Source organism: Oncorhynchus keta, chromosome 11, assembly GCF_023373465.1.
Source record: "Oncorhynchus keta strain PuntledgeMale-10-30-2019 chromosome 11, Oket_V2, whole genome shotgun sequence".
Lineage (NCBI taxonomy): Eukaryota > Metazoa > Chordata > Actinopteri > Salmoniformes > Salmonidae > Oncorhynchus > Oncorhynchus keta.
Window position 1 is genome coordinate 32097247 of NC_068431.1, and position 24819 is coordinate 32122065.

A 24819-nucleotide genomic window follows, 5' to 3' on the forward strand; every position below is an offset into this window, starting at 1 on the left:
AAGTGTTAATCTAAACAAATCCGTCCCTCTAACATTGGAATGGAAGCTGAATAGTAAGGAATTATTTAGGAAGTTGCCTAATTAAAACATTATACAGGCAGGACACAAAATATACAAATCTCATTTCTATCCTGTGGTGTGAAAACCTTCAAAACAAAATTATTTAATTAAAGCTCCTTGATACATTTAAAAGCCAATCAGGGATTCATTGTGTGACAACTTGAGAATAATATTCTGCACAACACTTTTTGCTTGGTTTCACACTTTCACTCAGCTCCCAGAAGACCTTTGTTAAATGGAGAAAATGTTTTCCTCCATACAACAGAACTAAAGAGAGATGTATATTAGCCATTAGCAAACACTGTGTGGATGGGGCTCGATAAACAAACACTGCTAGTCTGCTACCACAGTGGGATTTTAAAAGGGAAATGCTAAGAGAATATGGTTACTGTAAACAAATCTATGTCCGTCCAATACTAACTTTAGGCCTACTATTTGTTGAGGTTTGTTGGATGAAGCTATTCTTCGCAAATATACTACTGACACAGCTGATTCAAAACAGAACTAAACTGATGGTTAGGCCTACCAACAATTCATCACTAGCAGAAATCTGGAATATCCTTGGTCATACACAGTACCAGTCAAAAGTTTGCACACACCTACTTATTCAAGGGTTTTTCTTTATTTTTACTATTTTCTATATTGTAGAATAATAGTGGAGACATCAAAACTATGAAATAACACATATGGAATCATGTATTAACCAAAAATATGTTAAACAAATATTTTATACAAGATATTCTTCAAAGTAGCCACTATTTGCCTTGCTGACAGCTTTGCACACTCTTGGCATTCTCTCAACCAGCTTTATGAGGTAGTCACATGGAATGCATTTCAATTAACAGGTGCGCTTTGTTAAAAGTTAATTTGTGGAATTTCTTTCCTTCTTAATGCGTTTCAGCCAATCAGTTGTGTTGTGACAAGGTAGGGTTGGTATACAGAAGATAGCCCTATTTGGTAAAAGACCAAGTCCATATTATGGCAAGAACAGTTCAAATAAGCAAAGAGGGATGACAGTCCATCAGTACTTTAAGGCATGAAGGTTAGTCAATGCGGGAACATTTCAAGAACTTTGAACGGTTTTTCAAGTTCAGTCACAAAAACCGTCAAGCGCTATGAAGAATCTAAAATCTATTTTGATTTGTTAAACACTTTTGGGGTGTTAAACAAATGATTCCATTTGTGTAATATCAAAGTTTTGATGTCTTTACTATTATTCTACAATGTAGAAAATAGTAAAAATAAAGAAAAACCTTTGAATGAGTAGGTGTGTCCAAACTTTTGACTGGTACTGTATGTCCAGGTATTCGGGAAGCCATTAATATACTTTAACATGTGTAATTCATCACAGACAAAGAGGCAAGCATGATCTAACGGGATTCATCATTATACAGAGTGTGACTGTTTGAGGTTGTGGACAGGTGTCTTTTATACCGATAACAAGTTCAAACAGGTGCCATTAATACAGGAAACGAGTAGAGGACAGAGGAGCCTCTTAAAGAAGAAGTTACAGGTCTGTGAGAGCCAGAAATCTTGCTTGTTTGTAGGTGACCAAATACTTATTTTCCACCATGATTTGCAAATAAATTCATTAAAAATCCTACAATGTGATTTTCTGGATTTTTCCTTCTCATTTTGTCTGTCATAGTTGAAGTGTACCTGTGATGAAAATTACAGGCCTCTCTCATCTTTTTAAGTGGGAGAACTTGCACAATTGGTGGCTGACTAAATACTTTTTTGCCCCACCGTATATGACTCAAACCTGTATGTATGGAATTCAGAACACACCCAACGTATACAGTACAGTAGGAACAGCTAGAGCTGAGGCAGAAAAACACGTCTACTGAGTTCTACCAACCTTAACCTGAGGTAAAGTCAGCCAGTCAGTCAGAGATAGTTAAAGTAGGCCTAGTGTGATCAGCCCCTGGCTGCTCCACCCTATTCAGTGGTATTCACACACAATGCTGCCAAACCCATGAAATAGCACAGTATTCCTCCACATTGTAAGACTAAATATTGCTCAGTTAATTCAGTTATGCTCTGCCTGGCCAGCCACACCCACACTAGAGGGTAGGCACAGCACATGCACACACGCACCTACACGTTTTCTGTTGAAATGAGCAGCCAGCCAAGCAAAAACAGCAGCAAAGACAGACAGGCAGCAGACTAAACAACAGCAGGCTGTATAAAGAAGTAACCTCCTCTGACGCAGCATCAGCAGCAACAACATACTTCAGACTGGGACCCTGTAAACAATCAAACATTCCACTTTTTAATTCTACTTTCAAAGACCTTATGCTTAGTTCAGGCAAAACACAGACAGGGTTTATATAACAGCTAGGCCTACGTGTTTAGTTTGTTATTCACACAAATTAATTAGAGGAGTGGAGCCTGGTTTAACTGTGTGATGAACAAAAGTCTGAACAAAGTAAAATAGCCTAAATGTTTAGAAAATGCAGCCTAAAATGGATGACTGCTGTATTTGAGAGATCTATCTTCATGATTGATGTGTCCAGTATGTGTCCTGTGGGTGAATGTGTGATACAGTTACAGTATTATACTGTCACAATGACAGAGTATCGAGTTAATTTGCTGAGGTTGTTGTTGAGATTCAAACACAGTCAACTCAGTCAAACATACTGAGCACTGGGTGTTCTTTTGTTCCAGCGCCTCATTTTCACCCATGTGACTGACTGACAATCCCTAACACACACACACACACACACACACACACACACACACACACACACACACACACACACACACACACACACACACACACACACACACACACACACACACACACACACACACACACACACACACACACACACACACACACACACACACACACACACACAGAAGAAATGGCCACAGTTCAGAGAGATAATCAGGGGTTGTTAGAGGGGCAGACGATAAGAATGTCCACTCACTGTGTCAGGTTTTGCCCCAGAAACATTAAGAGTCATAAGACAACTACCTGCATCCCAACAGGCCAGCGAGACACAGAACAGTTATGGAAAATAAAGAGGGGATTTTGGGGAAAGTGGCAGCTTGTGTTCTGGACCTTGAGCAGTTAGGCAAATCAGAGTGATGATCTATGGCCCTCTAGTGTCCATCAGGGGACATTTCACCCTATAACCCCATGCCCTCAGAAAGTATTCACACCCCTTGATCTTTTCCCCATTTTTTAGTGTTACAGCCTGAATTTAAAATGGTTTAAATTTAGATTTTTTCCCCCAGTAGCCTACACACAATACTCCATAATGTCAAAGTGTAATTATGTTTTAATTTTACAAATGACTTAAAAATGAAAAGCTGAAATGTCTTGAGTCAATAAGTATTCAACCCCTTTGTTATGACAAGCCTAAATAAGGTCAGGAGTACAAATTTGCTTAAGAAGTCACATAAGTTGCATGGACTCACTCTGTGTACAATAATAGTGTTTAAAATGATTTTTGAATGGCTACCTCATCTCTGTACCCCACATATACAATTATCTGTAAGTGTCACGCCCTGAACTTTTTCACCTTCCTTTATGATTGTCTCCACCCATCTTCAGGTGTCACCTGTTTTCCCCATTAGTCACTGGGTATTTATTCCTGTGTTCTCTGTTTGTCTGTTGCCAGTTCGTCTTGTCAAATAAACCAGCGTGTTTTTCCGTGCGCCTGCTTTTTCCTTATCTCTGTTTTTCTAGTCCTCCCAGTTTTGACCCTTGCCTGACCTGATTCTGAGCCCACCTGCCTGACCATTTTGCCTGCCTGTCACTCTGTACCTCCTGGACTCTGACCTGGTTTCTAATCTTTCGCCTGTCCATGACCTGTCTCTTGCCTGCCCCTTGGATTATAATACATATCAGAGACTCAAACCATCTGCCTCCCGTGTCTGCATCTGGGTCTCGCCCTGTATTGTTATAGTAAGGTCCGTCAGTCGAGTAGTGAATTTCAAACACGGATTCAACCCCAAAGACCAGGGAGGTTTTCTAATGCCTCGCAAAGAAGGGCACCTATTACAAAAAATGTAAAAAGCAGAAATTGAATATTTCCTTTGAGCATGGTGAAGTTATTAATTACACTTTAGATGGTGTGTAAATACATACAGTCACTACAAAGATACAGGGGTCAGTTGCTGGAGAGGAAGGAAACTGCTCAGGGTTTTCACCATGAGGCCAATGGTGACTTGAGGCCAAACAGTTACAGAGTTTTTAATGGCTGTGAAAGGAGAAAACGGAGGATGGATCAACAACATTGTAGTTACTCCACAATACTAACCTAATTGACAGAGGAAAAAGGAAGCCTTTACAGAATAAAAATATTCCAAAACATGCATCCTGTTTGCAACAAGGCAGCCGTAATGTAATACTGCAAAAAAAATTGGCAAAGCAATTAACTTTTTGTCCTGAATACAAAGTGTTATGTTTGGGGCAAATAAAACACGAGTACCACTCTCCATATTGTCAAGCATAGTGGTGGCGGCATCATGTTATGGGCATGCTTGTAATTGTTAAGTACTAGGGAGTTTTTCAGGAAAAAAAGAAACGGAATGGAGCTAAGCACAGGCTAAATCCTAGAGGAAAACTTGGTTCAGTCAGTTTGCTTTACAGCAGACACTGGGAAATTAATTCACCTTTCAGCAGGACAATAACCTAAAACACAAAGCCAAATCTGCACTGGAGTTGCTTAACAAGAAGAAAGTGAATGTTCCTAAGTGGCCGAGTTACAGTTTTGATCCTAATCTACTTGAAAGTCTATGGCAAGACCTGAAAATGGTTTTCTAGCAATGATCAACAGCCTTGAAGAATTTTGATGGGCAAATATTGCACAATCCAGGTGTGGAAAACTCTTAGAGACTCATCCAGAATGATTTACAGCTGTAATCGCTGCCTACGGTATTTCAACAAAGCATTGACTCAGGTGTGAATCAGGTCTCCAGTGTGAACAGTGTCTCCTGACCCCTCCTGTCTCGGCCTCCAGTATTTATGCTGCAGTAGTTTATGTGTCGGGGGGCTAGGGTCAGTTTGTTATATCTGGAGTACTTCTCCTGTCTTACCTGGTGTCCTGTGTGAATTTAAGTATGCTCTCTCTAATTCTCTCTTTCTTTCTCTCTCTCGGAGGACCTGAGCCCTAGGACCATGCCTCAGGACTACCTGGCATGATGACTCCTTGCTGTCTCCAGTCCACCTGGCCGTGCTGCTGCTCCAGTTTCAACTGTTCTGCCTGCGGCTATGGAACCCTGACCTGTTCACCGGACGTGCTACCTGTCCCAGACCTGCTGTTTTCAACTCTCTAGAGACAGCAGGAGCGGTAGAGATACTCTTAATGATCGGCTATGAAAAGCCAACTGACATTTACTCCTGAGGTGCTGACTTGCTGCACCCTCGACAACTACTGTGATTATTATTATTTGACCATGCTGGTCATTTATGAACATTTGAACATCTTGGCCATGTTCTGTTATAATCTCCACCCGGCACAGCCAGAAGAGGACTGGCCACCCCTCATAGCCTGGTTCCTCTCTAGGTTTCTTCCTAGGTTTTGGCCTTTCTAGGGAGTTTTTCCTAGCCACCGTGCTTCTACACCTGCATTGCTTGCTGTTTGGGGCTTTGGGCTGGGTTTGTGTACAGCACTTTGAGATATCAGCTGATGTAAGAAGGGCTATATAAATACATTTGATTTGATTTGAATACTTACAGTACCAGTCAAAAGTTTTGGCACACCTACTCATTCAAGGGTTTTTCTTTATTTTTACTATTTTCTATATTGTAGAATAATAGTGAAGACATCAAAACTATGAAATAACACATAACCAAAGAAGTGTTAAACAAATCAAAATATATTTAATATTTGAGATTCTTCAAAGTAGCCACCATTTGCTTTGATGACAACAAATTTGCACACTCTTAGCATTCTCTCAACCAGCTTCACCTGGAATGCATTTCAATTAACAGGTGTGCCTTGTTAAAAGTTCATTTGTGGAATTTCTTTCCTACTCAATGCGTTTCAGCCAATCAATTGTGTTGTGACAAGGTAGGGTTGGTATATACAAGATAACCCTATTTGGTAAAAAACCAAGTCCATATTATGTCAAGAACAGTTCAAATAAGCAAAGAGGAATGACAGTCCATCATTACTTTAAGACATGAAGGTCAGTCAATGCGTAACATTAAGAACTTTGAAAGTCTCTTCAAGTGCAGTCGCAAAAACCATCAAGCGCTATGATGAAACTGGCTCTCATGAGGACCGCCTTGGAAAAGAAGACCCAGAGTTACCTCTGCTGCAGAAGATAAGTCCATTAGAGTTACCATCCTCAGAAATTGCAGCCCAAATAAATGCTTCACAGAGTTCAAGTAACAGACACATCTCAACATCAACTGTTCAGAGGAGACTGTGTGAATCCGGCCTTCATGATCGAATTTCTGCAAAGAAACCACTACTAAAGGACACCAATAAGAAGAAGAGACTTGCATGGGCCAAGAAACACAAGCAATGGACATTAGACCGGTAGAAATCTGTCCTTTGGTCTGATGAGTCCAAATATGAGATTTTTGGTTCCAACCGCTGGGTCTTTGGGAGATGCAGAGTAGGTGAACAGATGATCTCCGCATGTGTGTTTCCCACCGTGAAGCATGGAGTAGGAGGTGTGATGGTGTTAGGGTATTTTGCTTGTGACACTGTCAGTGATTTATCTCGAATTCAAGGCACACTTAACCAGCATGTCTACCACAGCATTCTGCAGCGATATGCCATCCCATCTGGTTTGCGCTGAGTGGGACTATCATTTGTTTTTCAACAGGACAATGACCCAACACACCTCCAGACTGTGTAAAGGCTATTTGATCAAGGAGAGTGATGGAGTTCTGCATCAGATGGCCTGGCCTCCACAATCACCCAACCTTAACCCAATTGAGATGGTTGACGAGTTGGACTGCAGAGTGAAGGAAAAGCAGCCAACAAGTGCTCAGCATATGTGGGAACGGCTTCAATACTGATGGAAAAACATTCCAGGTGAAGCTGGTTGAGAGGATGCCAAGAGTGTGCAAAGCTGTCATCAAGTCAAAGGGTAGCTACTTTGAAGAATCTAAAATCTGTTTTGATTTGTTTAACACTTTTTTGGTTACTACATAATTCCATATGTGTTATTTCATAGTTTTAACGTCTTCACTATTGCTCCTTACAATGCAGAAAATAGTAAAAATAAAGAAAAACCCTTGAATGAGTGTCCAAACTTTTGACCTGTACGTCACCGCACTGTGTGTGATTATTTCACACAGACAGGCGACTGAGCATATAAGAAGCCAACTACAATATTTGATAGGAAGCAGTGATATATCAGAATAATATTGTTACTTGGCCATTAATTTACTCTATGTAGGAAGGACCCAGAGTTGAAATTTTATTTTCAGGTGGAAAATTGTTTTGAAAGGTTAACAATAAAAGAGGAAGTAAAAGGGAACTGTGATTGTGAGTGTGTGTGGTGCAATATCAACAATAGATGGGGTAAAGAGGTAAATCGAACTCGACCACAACAATGGAATTGCCATGGAAACTCATGGGGAAAAGGGCCATGGGGGAAAGATCTCAAATCTCCTCATTGCTCCCCAGCAAAAGTACCCTACATTTAGGCTATTGTTTACAATGCATTCAGAAACTATTCAGACACATGTTGTTATGTTTTAGCCTTATTCTAAAATGTATTAAATACATAATACCCTGTAATGGTTTAGAAAATGTTGCAAATTTATTACAAATAAAAAACAGAAATGCTTTATTTACATAAGTATTCAGACCCTTTGCTATGAGACTCGAAACTGAGCTCAGGTGCATCTTGTTCCCATTGATCATCCTTGAGATGTTTCTACAAATTGATTGGAGTCCACCTGTGGTAAATTCAATTGATTGGACATGATTTGGAAAGGCACACACCTGTCTATATAAGGTCCCACAGTTGACAGTGCATGTCAGAGCAAAAACCAAGCCATGAGGTCAAAATAATTGTCTGTAGAGCTCCGAGACATGATTGTGTCAAGGCACAGGTCTGGCGAATGGTACCAAAAAATGTCTGCAGCATTGAAGGTCCCCAAGAACACAGTGGTCTCCATCATTTTTAAATGGAAGAAGTTTGAACCACCAAAACTCTTCCTACAGCTGGCCGCCCAGCCAAGCTGAGCAATCGGGGGAGAAGGGCCTTGGTCAGGGAGGTGACCAAGAATCCGATGGTCACTCTGAAAGAGCTCCAGAGTTCCTCTGTGGAGATGTGAGAAACTTCCAGAAGGACAACCATCTCTGCAGCACTCCACCAATCAGGCCTTTATGGTAGCCTTGCCAGACGGAAGCAACTCCTCAGTAAAATGCACATGACGCCCGCTTGGAGTTTGCCAAAAGGCACCTAAAGGACTCTCAGACAATGAGAAACAAGATTCTCTGGTCTGATGAAACCAAGATTGAACTCTTTGGCCTGAATGCCAAGTGTCACGTCTGGAAGAAACCTGGCACCATCCCTACGGTGAAGCATGGTGGTGGCAGCATCATGCTGTGACAATGTTTTTCAGCAGCAGGGACTGGGAGACTAGTTAGGATTGAGGGAAAGATGAACGTTGCAAATGAAAGATAGATCCTGCTCCAGAGTGCTCAGGACCTCAGACTGGGGCAAAGGTTCACCTTCCAACAGGACAATGAACCTAGGCACACAGCCAAGACAACCCAGGAGTGTTTTTGATACAAGTCTCTGAATGTTCTTGAGTGACCCAGCCAGAGCCCGGACTTGAACCCGATCAAACATCTCTGGAGAGAAACCTGAAAATAGCTGTGCAGTGATGCTCCCCATCCAACCTGACAGAGCTTGAGAGGATCTGCAGGGAAGAATGGGAGAAACTCCCCAAATTAAGGTGTGTCAAGTTTGTAGCGTAATCGCTGTAATAGGTGCTTCAAAAAAGTACTGAGTAAAGGGTCTGAATACCTATGTAAATGTGATATTTCAGTTTCTTATATACATTTGCTCAATTTTGTACAAACCTGTTTTTGCTTTGTCATTATGGGGTATTGTGTTAGATTGATAAGGGGGGAAAAATGATTGAATTAATATTAGAAAAGGGCTGTAACGTAACAAAATGTGGAAAAAGTCAAGGGGTCTGAATACCTTCTGAATGCACTGTCTCCGTGTACTTCACACTGTTGAGGTAGAAATCGGAGTATAATGCTTGTATGGAAGTCAAATCCAACACATGTTCATGTCATCGAAAATCACATTGTAGGATTTTAATGAATTTATTTGCAAATTATGGTGGAAAATAAGTATTTGGTCATTAACAAAAGTTTATCTAAATACTTTGTTATATACCCTTTGTTGGCAATGACAGAGGTCAAACGTTTTCTGTAAGTCTTCACAAGGTTTTCACACACTGTTGCTGGTATTTTGGCCCATTCCTCCATGCAGATCTCCTCTAGAGCAGTGATGTTTTGGGGCTGTTGCTGGGCAACACGGACTTTCAACTCCCTCCAAAGATGTTCTATGGGGTTGAGATCTGGAGACTGGCTAGGCAACTCCAGGACCTTGAAATGCTTCTTACGAAGACACTTCTTCGTTGCCCGGGCGGTGTGTTTGGGATCATTGTTATGCTGAAAGACCCAGCCACGTTTCATCTTCAATGCCCTTGCTGATGGAAGGAGATTTTCACTCAAAATCTCATGATACATGGCCCCATTCATTCTTTCCTTTACACGGATCAGTCGTCCTGGTCCCTTTGCAGAAAAACAGCCCCAAAGCATGATGTTTCCACCCCCATGCTTCACAGTAGTGGTGTTCTTTGGATGCAACTCAGCATTCTTTGTCATCCAAACACGACGAGTTGAGTTTTTACCAAAAAGTTATATTTTGGTTTCATCTGACCATATGACATTCTCCCAATCTTCTTCTGGATAATATAATAATATAATATATAATATATATAATAGATCATCCAAATGCTCTCTAGCAAACTTCAGACGGGCCTGGACATGTACTGGCTTAAGCAGGGGGACACGTCTGGCACTGCAGGATTTGAGTCCCTGCGGCGTAGTATGTTACTGATGGTAGGCTTTGTTACTTTGGTCCCAGCTCTCTGCAGGTCATTCACTAGGTCCCCCCGTGTGGTTCTGGGATTTTTGCTCACCGGGGTGATTTTTGACCCCACGGGGTGAGATCTTGCGTGGAGCCCCAGATCGAGGGAGACTATCAGTGGTCTTGTATGTCTTCCATTTCCTAATAATTGCTCCCACAGTTTATTTTTTCAAACCAAGCTGCTTACCTATTGCAGATTCAGTCTTCCCAGCCTGGTGCAGGTCTATAATTTTGTTTCTGGTGTCCTTTGACAGCTCTTTGGTCTTGGCCATAGTGGAGTTTGGAGTGTGACTGTTTGAGGTTGTGGACAGGTGTCTTTTATACTGATAACAAGTTCAAACAAGTGCCATTAATACAGGTAGTGGAGGACAGAGGAGCCTCTTAAAGAAGAAGTTACAGGTCTGTGAGAGCCAGAAATCTCGTGACCAAATACTTATTTTCCACCATAATTTGCAAATAAATTAATAAAAAATCCTACAATGTGATTTCTGGATTTTTTCTCCTAATTTTGTCTGTCATAGTTGAAGTGTACCTATGATGAAAATTACAGGCCTCTCTCATATTTTTAAGTGGGAGAACATTCACAATTGGTGGCTGACTAAATACTTTTTTGCCCCACTGTATATGAACAGGAGTTGGCATTTAGCAGTCACTTTTTCTAATCCTGAAAATGTCAACATTTTATGCAGCAAAAACAGCCAAATATATCCAAATCAGACTTAAGTAACCACATCGTGGGTCTGTTACAACACATAAATCAAGACAGATTTGACAATTATCCACTTAGTTAGATCAGATTTGTTGAATGTGCGCCAATCTGGTCAATGGAACGGTCTGCATTCCATTGACTTTTTTACCACATCTATCAAACCAAGCATGATAGAATGTTTGAATTTTGAATGTTTGTTGCTCAGAGTCAGTGTTGATTTAAAACCATTCTATTTCATTTCCATGGTGATTACACTGATATTTGAATAAGATGATATCACAATTGAATAGAACAACTTCAATGGAATGTTTAAGTTTAGAATGTTTAGTAGTTAGCCGTAAATGTTGATTGGAACTCCGTTTTGGTGGCAACAACCCCAGGACAACAAGTCTGATTTGCTTTTGCTATGATTGATCCAGTTTTAATTATTTTATTTTTTAGCCCTTTTTCTCCCTAATTTCGTGGTATCCAATTGGTAGTTACAGTCTTGTCTCATTGCTGCAACTCCCGTACGGACTCGGGAGAGCCGAAGGTCGAGAGTCGTGCGTCCTCCGAAACATAATCCAACCAAGGCAGCTGCACCAATGTGTCAACGGAAACACCGTACACCTGGAGACCGTGTCAGCATGAGGCCCGCCACAGGAGTCGCTAATGCGCGATGGGACAAGGACATCCCTGCCGGTCCAACCCTACCCTAACCCAGACGACGCTGGGCCAATTGTGTGCCACCCCATCGGTCTCCCGGTCGCGGCCGGCTGCGACAGAGCCTGGCCTCAAACCCAGAATCTCTAGTGGCAGGACTAGAACTGCGATACAGTGCCTTAGATCAATGCACCACTCAGGAGGCCACAGATCTTAATTTGAGCCAGTTTGTTATGGCAGGAATATAATCCTGCAGCAACAAAAAATGTGAACTATTATGTGGATTATAATTATTGGATTTTTTTTTGTAGGGGTTAATACATTTTCCATTAGGGTAAATCAAGTCTGACATTTAAAGTGGAAATTACAAACTTTAGAAGCCTTTTTAAACCTTGAATACACTACAAAAGTGTGATCAAATTAAGATCCTACATCTGTATATCCAGCAATATGTACAGGCTGGACCATGAATGGCATGCATAGCACAGATGGAGGCAAACGGCCCGGGTCTCTGTCAGTGCGAGCCGTACTGGACGTATCAGCTCAGACACATGGCTATGATCCTTGAGCACAGCCAGCACCTCCCTGAGCAGAAGCAGAGCCGCCTGGTCGACTTGTACAAGGAGGTGAGGCACAGGTTTCTCTTTTACAGAGTGACAGTGACTCATACAAGAAGAGAAGAGAAAGGCTTGGGTGTGAGTTCTAAAATCAGTGGCTCTTTTCTAATGAAGTAATGTGAATGCACTGTACCCATGTTGAATTACATTGTTGTTGTAGTAGTAGTAGTAGTAGTAGTAGTAGTAGTAGTAGTAGATAAGATTAGATAAAATGCGATAAGTTAAGTTGTTATTTCACTATGAATACATTGCATAAATAATACATTTGAATTTAACCATAAACAATTATGATGAGTCTTGTGTGTGTGGTCTGTGTGTACTGATCTATTTTTAAAATGTTACCTTTATTTAGGCAAGTCAGTTAAGAACAAATTCTTATTTACAATGACGGCCTGGGAACAGTAGGTTAACTGCCTTGTTCAGGGGCAGAACGACAGTTTTTTCCTTGGCAGCTCAGGGATTTGATCCAGCAACATTTCGGTTACTGGCCCAACACTCTAACCACTAGGCTAACTGCCAGCCCTATGGTCTATGGTCCCCTACCTGAGAGGCTGCGAGGTCTCGCGTCGGCCAGGTCAGAGATGGCCCCTGTAGTGACAGTCTTCTTCATTCGGGAGCCTGTGGCTACTGCCCCCAGGGCAGGCTTGGCCAGGGTGTCATCACTACTGGCTCTCTTCAGCTATAAGACACACATACAACATACAGTCTGTGAGGACAGACACTGGGAGACGAAAAGCAAGTACAGGGAGTGAAGATTTAATGGACAAAAGGACATATAACAAAACAAGAACAGCGTCTGGACAGGGGAACAAAACGACACTAATGTAGACACGGGGAAGAAACTGAGGAAGTGACAAATATAGAGGAGGCAATCAATAAAGTAATAGACTCCAGGTGAGTCCCATGAAGCGCTGATGCACGTAACAATTTTTTATTTCACCTTTATTTAACCAGGTAAGCTAGTTGAGATCAAGTTCTCATTTGCAACTGCGACCTGGCCAAGATAAAGCATAGCAGTTCGACACATACAACAACACAGATTTACACATGGAATGAACAAAACATACAGTCAATAATACAGTAAAAAATAAATAAAACAAAGTCTACTATATACAGTGAGTGCAAATAAGGTCAAATAAGGGAGTTAAGGCAATAAATAGGCCATGGTGGCGAAGTAATTACAATACGGCAATTAAACACTGGAATGGTAGATGTGCAAAAGATGGATGTGCAAGTAGAGATACTGTGATGCAAAATGAGCTAAATAAATAAATACAGTATGGGAATGAGGTAGATAGATGGGCTGTATACAGATGGGCTATGAACAGATGCAGTGATCTGTGAGCTGCTCTGACAGCTGGTTCTTAAAGCTAGTGAGGGAGATGGGAATCTCCAGCTTCAGTGATTTTTGCAGTTTGTTCCAGTCAGTGGCAGCAGAGAACTGGAAGGAAAGGCGACCAAAGGAGGAATTGGCTTTGGGGGTCACCAGTGAGATATACCTGCTGGAGCGTGTGCTACGAGTGGGTGCTGCTATTGTGATCAGCGAGCTGAGATAAGGCGGGGCTTTACCTAGCAGAGACTTGTAGACAACCTGTAGCCAGTGTGTTTGGCGACGAGTATGAAGTGAGGGCCAGCCAATGAGAGCGTACAGGTTGCAGTGGTGGGTAGTATATGGGGCTTTGGTGACAAAATGGATGGCACTGTGATAGACTACATCCAGTTTGCTGAGTAGAGTGTTGGAGGCTATTTTATAGATGACATCACCGAAGTCAAGGATCGGTAGGATGGTCAGTTTTACGAGGGTATGTTTGGCAGCATGAGTGAAGATGATAGGTGTGCGTAAGGATGGGCTGCCTGGTGCCCTCGAGCGCCATAGAGGAGGAGCGGGAGCAGGCTTGACACAGTCAGGGATTAGGAAACCACAGATTACCTTACCGATTGGAAAACTACTAGTAAACTACTCAATCTACTAGTATGAAATTGTAATAGCACTCATACTGTACTATAGTGAGATATGTTGTCAGTCTATGCTTTGTGACACCCAACCGAGGTCAGAGTGTCTGCAGGAGATGCAGAGGTAGATTAATGCAATTGAACATGATCAATTATCCAAATGAACAGAGTGGCTCTTAGACAAAGTAAAGGGGTGGTAATTTGCCCCATCTCTCTCCCACCTGTCCCACTTCCAACCTCCCACCATTCATTAAGGAGATGTTGGGTGTGTTCAGTGGTGTGAAGTTACTCTCCTGTCTGGTATAACTCACCCTGCTGAGGCGCAGGTCTGTGGCCAGGGTGTTGGAGGACCTGGATGTCTTGATGCCTGTAGCTGTGGTGGAAGTGGTGGTAGAGAGGGTGAGGGAGACTTGCTTGGCCCTCTCTTGAAGCCCTGGCTTGGGTAGCCCCACCTTGGCCGAACCCCCTTTTAGCATGGCTCTGTCTGCTATACCTGCAGCCTACGAGAGAGAGAGAGAACAGGGTATACATATTATTATGGATACATGGGTATGACAAAAATGCTTCAGTCATTATGACCTCTGCTGGTTTAAATTAAATCATTTCAGTACGGGTTTACTCTATTTAGCCTATTTCAATAAAAACTATTAAACATGGCCCTCAGTAGTAGACATAGTATTCCAGATCCACATCAAAATAATGTGCAGGAAAATATGTACAGGAAAAGAGTCCTACATCTAATCAAGTAGACCTTGGGTACATTTGGTACAGTTGTAAAGAGAAAGGGCCTATGTATCTGAGAGAAGAGAGAGTCCAGAGTGAAGGGGTGGTTAGAGGATATGGTGCTGCCACTGATGGCATATCAGCCTGTGCTATGACATACAAGACACAAGTCAACAGTAGGTAGTCTGAGTAGAGTGAGAGGGCAGCCGAGGAAGTGAGACTATCAGCCCCCCGCTGGTCAGGACACTTCCTGTTACAGAACTGAGAAAACACAGCCTCCTGTCAGATATCCTCCAATCAGATATCCTTCGACACCACTGGGACTGGGAAATCAAATGTAACACAACACACCCAGATCACAGCACCCTAGTTGGTGGTTGGTGGTTTGGATTCACTTAACTAGGGGAATACGCAAATTGGAATTCAATCATATAACATCTCATTTTGAAGCACAAAAAAAGTAAATAATACAATACCATCCCTGACATACCTTAAGAGAACATTTTGACATTCACCATATAATTATATAATTAGTGAGAAAGTCCACATTGCAAATGTACGTTCCCTTACTAGATGTCTGACAAAGTTTCTAAAATTTGCGGACGGCGTCGGGCCGTGCAGCAGGGCCGGATCTTCCAGGAAGTAATCAAACGACCTCTCTCGGACATTCGGTTTCCGTTTTCTAATTATTAAAAAATAATAATAATAATCCGCTCTCCCGGTAAATCCCACAAGAGGGCGAATGGAATCCTATTGCAAATGCACAAAACATCACCAATCACAACGTGGCCTTATCTCCTAAACGGAAAAGATTTTGAAGACGAAACTTGGTGAGCATAGGTTTGGCATAATGGGCAGTTGGCCCCGAACAAGATGGCGTCTAGGCCTCAACGGTTTTTGAGTTATGGCCATTTTTCTGGGATTAAAGGTCAAAAATTAAAATAGAGCAATAATTTTTCCGCTTCACGTCAAAGTAAATGAACCTATGGTGTCAATAAAAAAGAACCAGCCATTTATCTATCGTAATTTAAGAGAAATCGTACAATGTAAAAAGTTACAAATCCAGTTGCAGCGTGTTCAGACAAATCTTTTTGAATTGTGTTTCCAAGCTATGCGAGATTTCTGTGATTTTCTGAAATAACACACACTCATTCAACCCTCTGCAAATAAGTCAGTTCTTAACATAAAGACTTAAAACTCCATATTCTATAAGTGCCTACCCCAAGGAGGATATGTGTTCACTTTCAGCTTCCTGTGTAAACCGGACGTGCCTTAAAACGGTGTCATAGGTGCTGTTTCGAAGGGTTAAAAAGGTCTGATCTTTTCAAAACTTCATATGTGTGATTAAGCAACCCTCATGAACTGTAAATCAGTCATTTTTCCCAACAGATGTCAAAGAAAAGCTCTCTCACACACACACACACACACACACACACACACACACACACACACACACACACACACACACACACACACACACACACACACACACACACACACACACACACACACACACACACACACACCAAGGATGGAGTGACAAAGTGTGGTGCTTAAAGACACACAGAGCCTGCAATGGCATTACCATATTCTCAAGGCCGTGTCGAGTTCAACGAGACACCCCGCTTGACCGTAGCTCGCTCTGGGTGCAGCGACCGTGAAAAAAAATAGGCCCAAAATTAAGCCTGGCCCTAAATTTCATTTGCTTTTGGGTGACAGTGAGAGAACCGTTAGGGTGAGAAGCACAATTCGACCTCAGGTACGTTCCTGAGGTCCTCCCGATCTGTCCAACCTTGATCGTGTGGCATTAACCCTTAACAGTAAATCAGGTTTTTTTGATCTCACAGATTACAATGACATCTCTCCTTATTGGAATACATTGCCTGCTCCCCTAAATTCAACCTAGAGCCTATGTGGGTTAATAATGCCTTATGAACCTGTGTTCGATGATAATCCATCTGGCCAATATGAGGTGTCGTGTGTCCTGTGTCGATTCTAAGCTTCCTGAAGCAACCGGAAGTGGGTAAAATCACCCTAAAAGTGTTTTTCCATACCCAACCTGATGTTTGATAGAAATAGTGCATTCAACCCTGTGTAAATCAGTCAGTTCTTAACGTAAAGACTTAAAACTCAGGATTCTGGAAAAGCATACCCCAACGAGGATATGTGTTTACTTTTAGCTTCCTGTGCCAACCGGAAGTGCCATAATTGGTGTCATAGGGGCTGTTTCAAAGGGTCAGATCATTCCAAAACTTCATATGTGCCCTCATGAACTGTAAATCATTCATGTCTCCCATAAAATTTCCAAGAAAAACTCACACACACACACAGCTTGGACGGAGGGACAGAGTGTGGTGCGTAGAGACAGACAGAGCCTACAATAGTTACCTTTGTTCAAACTATTAAAGAACCGTCAGACCTAGAGGTCTGAAACTTTAGAAACATGTTCTACAGCGCAGGTGGATATTGCGTGGTGAGTTATGTGGCTCTAGAAGGTTCCTTGACGGAGAAACAGCCTTGTACATTTGCAATGACTTCAATTCATTTTGACCATTACGAAAATGACGACATCTAGAGAAGTCCCAGAGTCGCAAGACTAGGTCCATTGAAACCGGCTCGGCCCATAGAGATGGACCCCAACGTTTCTGTCCGATAGCTCATTCAAGGACTCCGTAGCAAGGCATGGAAAAAAGTGGATTTTCAGCACCAATTAAGCTCGGGCACCGAATGACCTATCGAGCCGAAACTTGGGATTTGGGGTTGCCTCAGCTAGGCCTGCATATAATTCTAGCTGCAGAACAGGACCTGCAGCTAGAACGTAACTACGTGTTTTATGGTTTTATTATGGTTTGAAGAGAAGGCACTGTGAATTTTGGGCCTGCTCTGAAATATGCGAGTTTGCTTCTAAACGAGTTCGAAAAAGTGGGTGTGGTGTCAGTTTGCATCAGTTTGGTGTCAGAATGTCAATATGTTTAAACAGTGAGGTACCAAAATGACATTCTGAAATCAACACCAACGAGCGATGGAGAGGAACCACTATCACTGCCCGACCATCCCGACCGAGTTCATCAGGCCAGTCAATTTTGCATTTCTGCAGTATTTTTGAGCATGATAAATTCGTGATGGTAAATGCACATTGAAACATACTGCAAATGCACAGCCATGCACATAGTGATTGGAACGGGTTACCAGGAGCACATTTTAAAAATGGTTTGTAATGCCATTAAGGGGTAGCAAGGGGTCCACGGCTGGGTAGGGAGCACCCCCCACCCGTGCCCATCCAATAGGGGGCGCCCCACTCTTTACTGTAATGACCTGTACCACTGTTCGCTGTGGAACTGACTCATTGATTTGAACCAAGGTGGGGAGGTGAGGTCTCAGGGAAGGGTATCCCAATCATTACTGACTAACACGCACGCATAACACACTCACACAATGTTAGAGTGCCTGTGAACGGAGATACCCAACACTTTGGTGTCCTCCATCAATAAAAGGGGTCGGCTGAGTGCAGACATCCCCTTCCCCCACTCTCTGATCTAAATTATTATAATTCCTGCAGCATTTTCCTCAGCGTTTACCCTACTTACTGCAGCACACAGTATAGACCTCAAGTTAACATTTACATTGCAAGAAGTCCCATTTAGAATCAAATCGAGTGGTTCTCCGAGGTACTTAAACCCTACAATGAACTAAATAGCTGGATAATATAAATAAATTGCTGGATGGATGTGTTCTTCAAACATGAACAATTAGTCTACCTCTAACGCTGCAAGGCATTTAGGACATTTAACGTGACATTGTACAAGCAGCCCACATCCTATTTTAGCCCAGTCTTTCTCACAACCTCCAGGGGTGTATAATGACAGGCAGCCTGAGCAGGAATTAAACAAGCTGGCTTCACAGTAAAGCCATCTACCCAGATCTGAGTTCAAATGGTATTTTAAATCTTTCAAATAGTTTGAGCTTGTCTAGAGTTCCAGGTGGGCGGGGGTTTGCACTTTTGGTACTTTTCCCTTAGTTCTATTACGCAGGGAAAGTTAAATCATGTGCACCTAAAGTTTTTCATAGACCTCAAATACTATTTGACTCCTTTGAACCCAGGTCTGTTGATTGATAGAAGGTGGTTGTCTCCTTAGAAAAGTTCCCACTGCTACCTTTTTATAACATCGAACTGTAATTAGAGAAAGCCTGCAGGTCCTTACAGCCTTATCTGATTATCTGTGCACTGTGTGTGTATGTGTGCGTGTGTGTGTGTGTGTGTGTGTGTGTGTGTGTGTGTGTGTGTGTGTGTGTGTGTGTGTGTGTGTGTGTGTGTGTGTGGCCCGTCATATGATGTTGCTGTAGGGCCCAATATCATCCATCCTCACTGGCCTTTTCACAGACAAGTCTGGTAATGTACCTCAGCTAGATAGGCCTAACCATTGTCACATGTATAAATCATATCCAGGTTAGTAAAACATGTTCAATGTTTCTAGGACATGTTCGGAACTCCAAGATGAGGAAGTGAGACCAAATTGAGGAAAAGCTAAGAGCTGCTTTTAAATGTGAAAAGGTGAAATTGAGAAATGGCAGAAATTGAGGAAGCAAACACTGAGGTAATGTCTATTAAATAGTCACAACGAGTTAGCCTATCTTCACAGAGAAAGACTTATCAGCTAAGATGTTTTAAAAGTACTTCACTATGTGTAAAACTCCCTATGAAAACACTGACCTTGTCTCTGTAGTACCCTGACAGACACATGGGCCTAATTTGTTTTCACCTTCATAGTAGCGTTTAGTTTTAGATTTCCTACTGCTGGGACACAGTTATGTAAAGACAACCTTTATTGTTCCTCAGCAGAGACAGAAGGACAATTAGGCCTACTACACTGGGAGTGTGTACGACATCAAAATGACCTAATTACAACAAACCCAATGTTATAGAAAGAGATCGAGAGGGAGAGATAAAGAGCGATAGCGAGAGAGAGCAAGAGGCATTTTACAAAACGTAATACTCTTCCTGATGACAGTGGTTTTCCTCATTTTGCTTGAAACATTTTCAAAAAACATACAATATTTCTCAGGAAATATGAGTAATGTAGCTAAATGGGTTTATGGGAAAGCTAGGCTAAATATGGCATTTGGTCAGCAGCATACCCACAAATTAAAAAGTACAATATGATTTATAGTTACCAAAGCCACTGCCCTAACTATTGGGTTGTTCTTCCCTAATTACATTGGCTATGACAGCTAGGCGATGTAAAGACATTACAAATACAGAGATCTTATGGGGTTTTCTGTTGCAATACTTAGACATACGTAGGATCATAATTTGAGCCAGTTTGATATAGCATGAAAATAATCCTGTAGCAACAGGAAATGTGAAATATTATGTGGATTATAATTACCAGACATTTTTTTGTAGGAGTTGATACATTTTTTGTTTGGGAAAATCAAGTCTGACATTTTAAAGTGGAAATTACAAACTTTAGAAGGCTTTTTAACCTTGAATAAACTACAAGTTTGTGTGTGATCAAATTAAGATCCTACATCTGTTGGGCTAACAACACTCCAAAAGGCTGCTGAGTTTAGATAAGGAATGCTTGTGCCAACAAACATTTCTTATCAGTTTGGGATTAAGAGGTGAGTGAAACACTTCTGAGACATCCTCTAATTCAGGGATGAGCAACAGGCAAGTAAACCGTATCAGTTCTCTATATCTGACAAGTGGTATGGAACTGCGGTTCGGAGTATTGTTTCTTCATCATAATGTAGGCTAATGTATTCTCAGGGAATTTGGTGCTGTTTTTTCCCCTGGTTCATAAACAAATATTCATTGAAGTTGTTAGGTTTATCTCCTATCCTACATCCTGATATTACCAGGTTCTGACCACTAACTGGTTCTATTCCTGCTATTCTGTGATACATTTTTTTATGATAAAAGGATAGTTCACCCAATAGCTGGAACAGCACCATCTAGTGCTCAGCATTTGGTAATATCAGGATGTAGGACGGGACATAAACCTAACAACTTCAATTACTAATTTCACTGAACAGGGGAAAAACATCACCAAATTCACTGGGAATACATTACATAGAATAAAGAAACAATACTCCAATCCGCAGATCCATACTACTTGTCAAACACAGACAACTGATACTATATACTCTATATACTTGTTGTTGGGGTGGGATTGGTGTGGTGTGTGGGGGAGGTCCGTGGGTGGCTTTTGACCATTTCTTTGGATTCCTTATGTCTAAGTCATTGTTCGAAAAAAGTTTGGTCCAATTTAGATCTTAGGTTCTATATTTATTGAATATTATATGAATCCTGTACATTAAAATGACCGATTTGGGTGCAAGAAATTTGATTAATTTCTCAGAGATCAAATTGTACTTAAACAAAACAATATGCAGGAATGCTAATCTTATCTGTTTCTAACATCATAAACGATTTCAGAACAATCTGAGATGGTGGGTGTCGAAATCCCCTTTCTTGTGCTTTTGGGGTGGAACAACCCACCAGGAATTCAACAGAAAATGTGTTTAATTTAGGAAATCTGTTCACCAAAGAGACATGCGATCATGTCTCTATGTAATCAAGGTATAGAATTATCGTTATTTTAGAATTACAATCTCTTTTTGGGCTTAGTTGTGCTCAAATTGCAGTGTCCAAGTTATTATCCCCCCAACCAACAGCTCCGCCAAAAATTGTCCCACGGCTGAACCTAGGTGCCTTCTCCTGAAGGGGAGACAACAAACTGTATGGATAACATAGATAGGCTATCCTTTTAACAACACACATTCAGTGAGTTACAACGATCAAACCAACACTTCTGATCTCACATTCAAAAGCAAGTTACCCTATGAAATAAGTCTACAAAAAGCTTAACTTCAAACGTTTTAGAGTCTATAATGTCAAACAGTGGGAAACCTCCCTCCATAAACTGTGTGCTGATCTCAAAGGGAAGGTACAGTAAAACAGGTTATGTGGGCGGGCTTCCAGTACTGTCTCTCTACCCAGTCCAGGCTCAGGGTCTCTGTCTTTGTCTGAGGAAGCAGATGTGCACAATTAGCCTAACGCTAGCTGAACATACTGTAGCTAACATTGGTGTGAAGGAACCTGATTCATTCCCTTAGCATCATCCACCGCCACAGTAAGAACATGAGCAGGGGGCTCCTGAGTCCTTGCTGGTCTCAATTTGGCAGTTGGTTGGAGAAAGGATGTTGGGTTGAATATTGCACTGCTTCATCACATCCTCTGATATGTGCTCCGCTATGCGGCACTCAACATGCTCAGCACTGACACAAATAGCCTTAATTTCTCAGAACAATAATAGACTGATGAGTTTCAGGAGAAAGTGCTTTGTTTCTGGCCATTTTGAGTCTGTAATCGAACCCACAAATGCTGATGCTCCAGATACTCAACTAGTCTAAAGAAGGCCAGTTTTATTGCTTCTTTAATCAGAACAACCGTTTTCAGCTGTGCTAACATAATTGCAAAAGGGTTTTCTAATGATCAATTAGCCTTTTAAAATGATCAACTTGGATTAGCTAACGCAACGTGCCATTGGAACACAGGAGTGATGGTTGCTGAAAATGGGCCTCTGTACGCCTATGTAGATGTTCCATTTAAAAAATCATGTGTTTCCAGCTACAATAGTCATTTACAACATTACAAATGTCTACACTGTATTTCTGATCAATATGATGTTATTTTAATGGACAAAAAATGTGCTTTTCTTTCAACAACAAGGACATTTCTAAGTGACTTTTGAGCGGTAGTGTAGATGTACACGGAGGGCGAATGTTAGTGGTATGCATGATATGTTAAAGGTACTGAACTGTCTGTTCAAACAGTTGGCATACAGTGCAGACACTCATCCGTACAACACAAGACATGCAACCAGAGGTCTCTTCACAGTCCCCAGGTCCAACAGGGACTGGGAAACACACAGTATTAAATAGATCCATGACTACATGGAACTCGCTGCTACCCCAGGTAGCTCAAGCTAGCAATAAAACCAGATAAAAAAAACAGATAAAAGAACACCTTACAGCATCACAAGGACTGTGAAGAGACATTTTTATATATTTTGTATTATGCATTTGAATTGTATTATGTATGTTATGTAATTTATTTGTTGTGTTCCGTTTTCTCTTTGGACCCCAGGAAGAGTAGCCGCTGCCTTAGTCTTTAAATAATATAGTATTTTAAATAACCTAGAGTCCAAAGGAGAGGTACTGCTGGAGAACTATGACAAACAACATTAGTATTATAGCAGTGACTTCAGATACATTTTTTTACTGTTGGAATGTTAAAAGATCTGTGGATATTTGTTCTATAACAGATTTACGGATATGGTCATAAAAAACATACATTTTCAAGTTCAACGGTTTCCTACAAGTTTTCTCAAGCCTCAAATGACTTCAACGTTTCCTGTTCAAAGCCTCCAATGCTCTGAGTTTCCCATGCCCCTGTAAGATCTCTAAAACATTGCTCAAAACAGTAACACTTAGGCTAGGGCTAGGCAGAGGGAGAGAAGAAGTGTACTCACAGAAACCAAACGCACTGGTCTTGAGCAGCCTCACGCACAAAGTGTTTTGATGACTCCTTCCCAGAAGCTGACCCTGCCCTGTAAACAGTACCTCCCACTATAGAGGCACTGACTACAGACAGAGTTGAGCTGGACAGACTACACACAAAGCACTGCGACTAGAGGGCAATGCGACAGCCAGACCTCTGGTTCAGAAAGGCACTGAGAAAGAGCAGCAGGGCCAAGAGCAGCTCAGCTGCCTTCACATACACGGATCAAGACACGGAAGCAGCCTGCCCCTGCGCTGGCTATGTGTGGCTCCCTCCCTCCACACACACACACACACACACACACACACACACACACACACACACACACACACACACACACACACACACACACACACACACACACACACACACACACACACACACACACACACACACACACACACACACACACACACACACACACACACACACACACGGTCTAGCCACGAGGAAGTCTCCCTCCCTACTTTGACTATTTTTCCAGGCTGAGGTACAGACGGTGGGAGAGGAGAGGAGACAGGAGACAGATGTTATTTTATTTCACATGATCATGTAAGATATTTGCTAACTTTAATATTCAGCATTTTGTCACAAATTATTTTTGAAATTGATTACGGCATGTCTCATTGCTTTCTTTTTGTATCCTGTGCTTTGGTTCCCTCCCCTCAGGACACTGTAGCTTGTCATTTAATTCCAGCTACTTTAGGCTTAGATCATGTGTAGGAGAGATTGTAGAGGACACAACCACCCCATTGTATGGTTATATCACTTTAGAGAACTGAGTCTGTGTTGAGCCACTTCAGTAAGATGTGTTCTTCTTTTATTCATGTCCTTGTCTATACCACTATTTTTTAAATCAAAAGCGGCAGATGCCTTTTGGTGGACAACATTTCTCACTTCCAAATGTCCTGGCTGTGTTGAAGTGAAGTCCAAACACTAGGATAACACTGACAAAGCTCATCTTTGTCTCATAGGAAAATAGCTTTAGCTTCAGTAGAGAAGAGGGAGGGCCGAGGGTTGAACATTTGTGGTGAGGCCCGCATTTTACACATTTTCCAAATGTTCAAATTTGAAACGGTCAACCTATGACATGCCAAGGCCATAGAAAATGTGGGTAATAATAAGCTGGAGAATATTGCTGCACTGGGTTGTGAAGCTCAAGTTTTTTGTGAGTGGTAAAATAGGAAACCCTGACCACACCCCTGTACTGCACTATACAATACCACACAAAAGGTTGTTTTAAAGGCTGGCTAATGACTGATAATTTTTTGAGAGAGCAGAGCAGGTTAGAGGCCCCACATCCTGTTTGACACCACACACAGAAACACACATTCAGATTTTAGAGCCGGATTAAGCCGGTAGTAGGAAGCTCTCTCATCCATTTATATGCAGCTGATACAGTCTTATACTCAGCTCCTCCCCAGATTTTATTTTAAAAGCTAAACATACAACAC

The 24819-nt window shown here is 41.7% G+C and overlaps 1 protein-coding gene across 6 annotated transcripts in view; it reads right to left on the reverse strand.

The window, feature by feature from the left end:
• The window catches only part of specc1 (sperm antigen with calponin homology and coiled-coil domains 1), a 182792-nt gene that overhangs the window by 107560 nt on the left and 50413 nt on the right, over positions 1–24819 (reverse strand). For 2 of the 6 annotated variants that reach the window (XM_052457000.1, XM_035780264.2), the window contains exons 2-3: positions 14388–14576; positions 12667–12802 (exon numbers count right to left, since the gene is read on the reverse strand). In XM_052457000.1, coding sequence (XP_052312960.1) covers positions 12667–12802; positions 14388–14552 — 301 coding nt within the window. In that variant the 5' untranslated portion in view covers positions 14553–14576. Of the gene's footprint in view, positions 1–12666; positions 12803–14387; positions 14577–23336; positions 23559–24819 lie in introns of those variants that run through there. The other 4 variants (XM_052456999.1, XM_052457001.1, XM_052457007.1 and 1 more) reach the window with 4 other exon arrangements.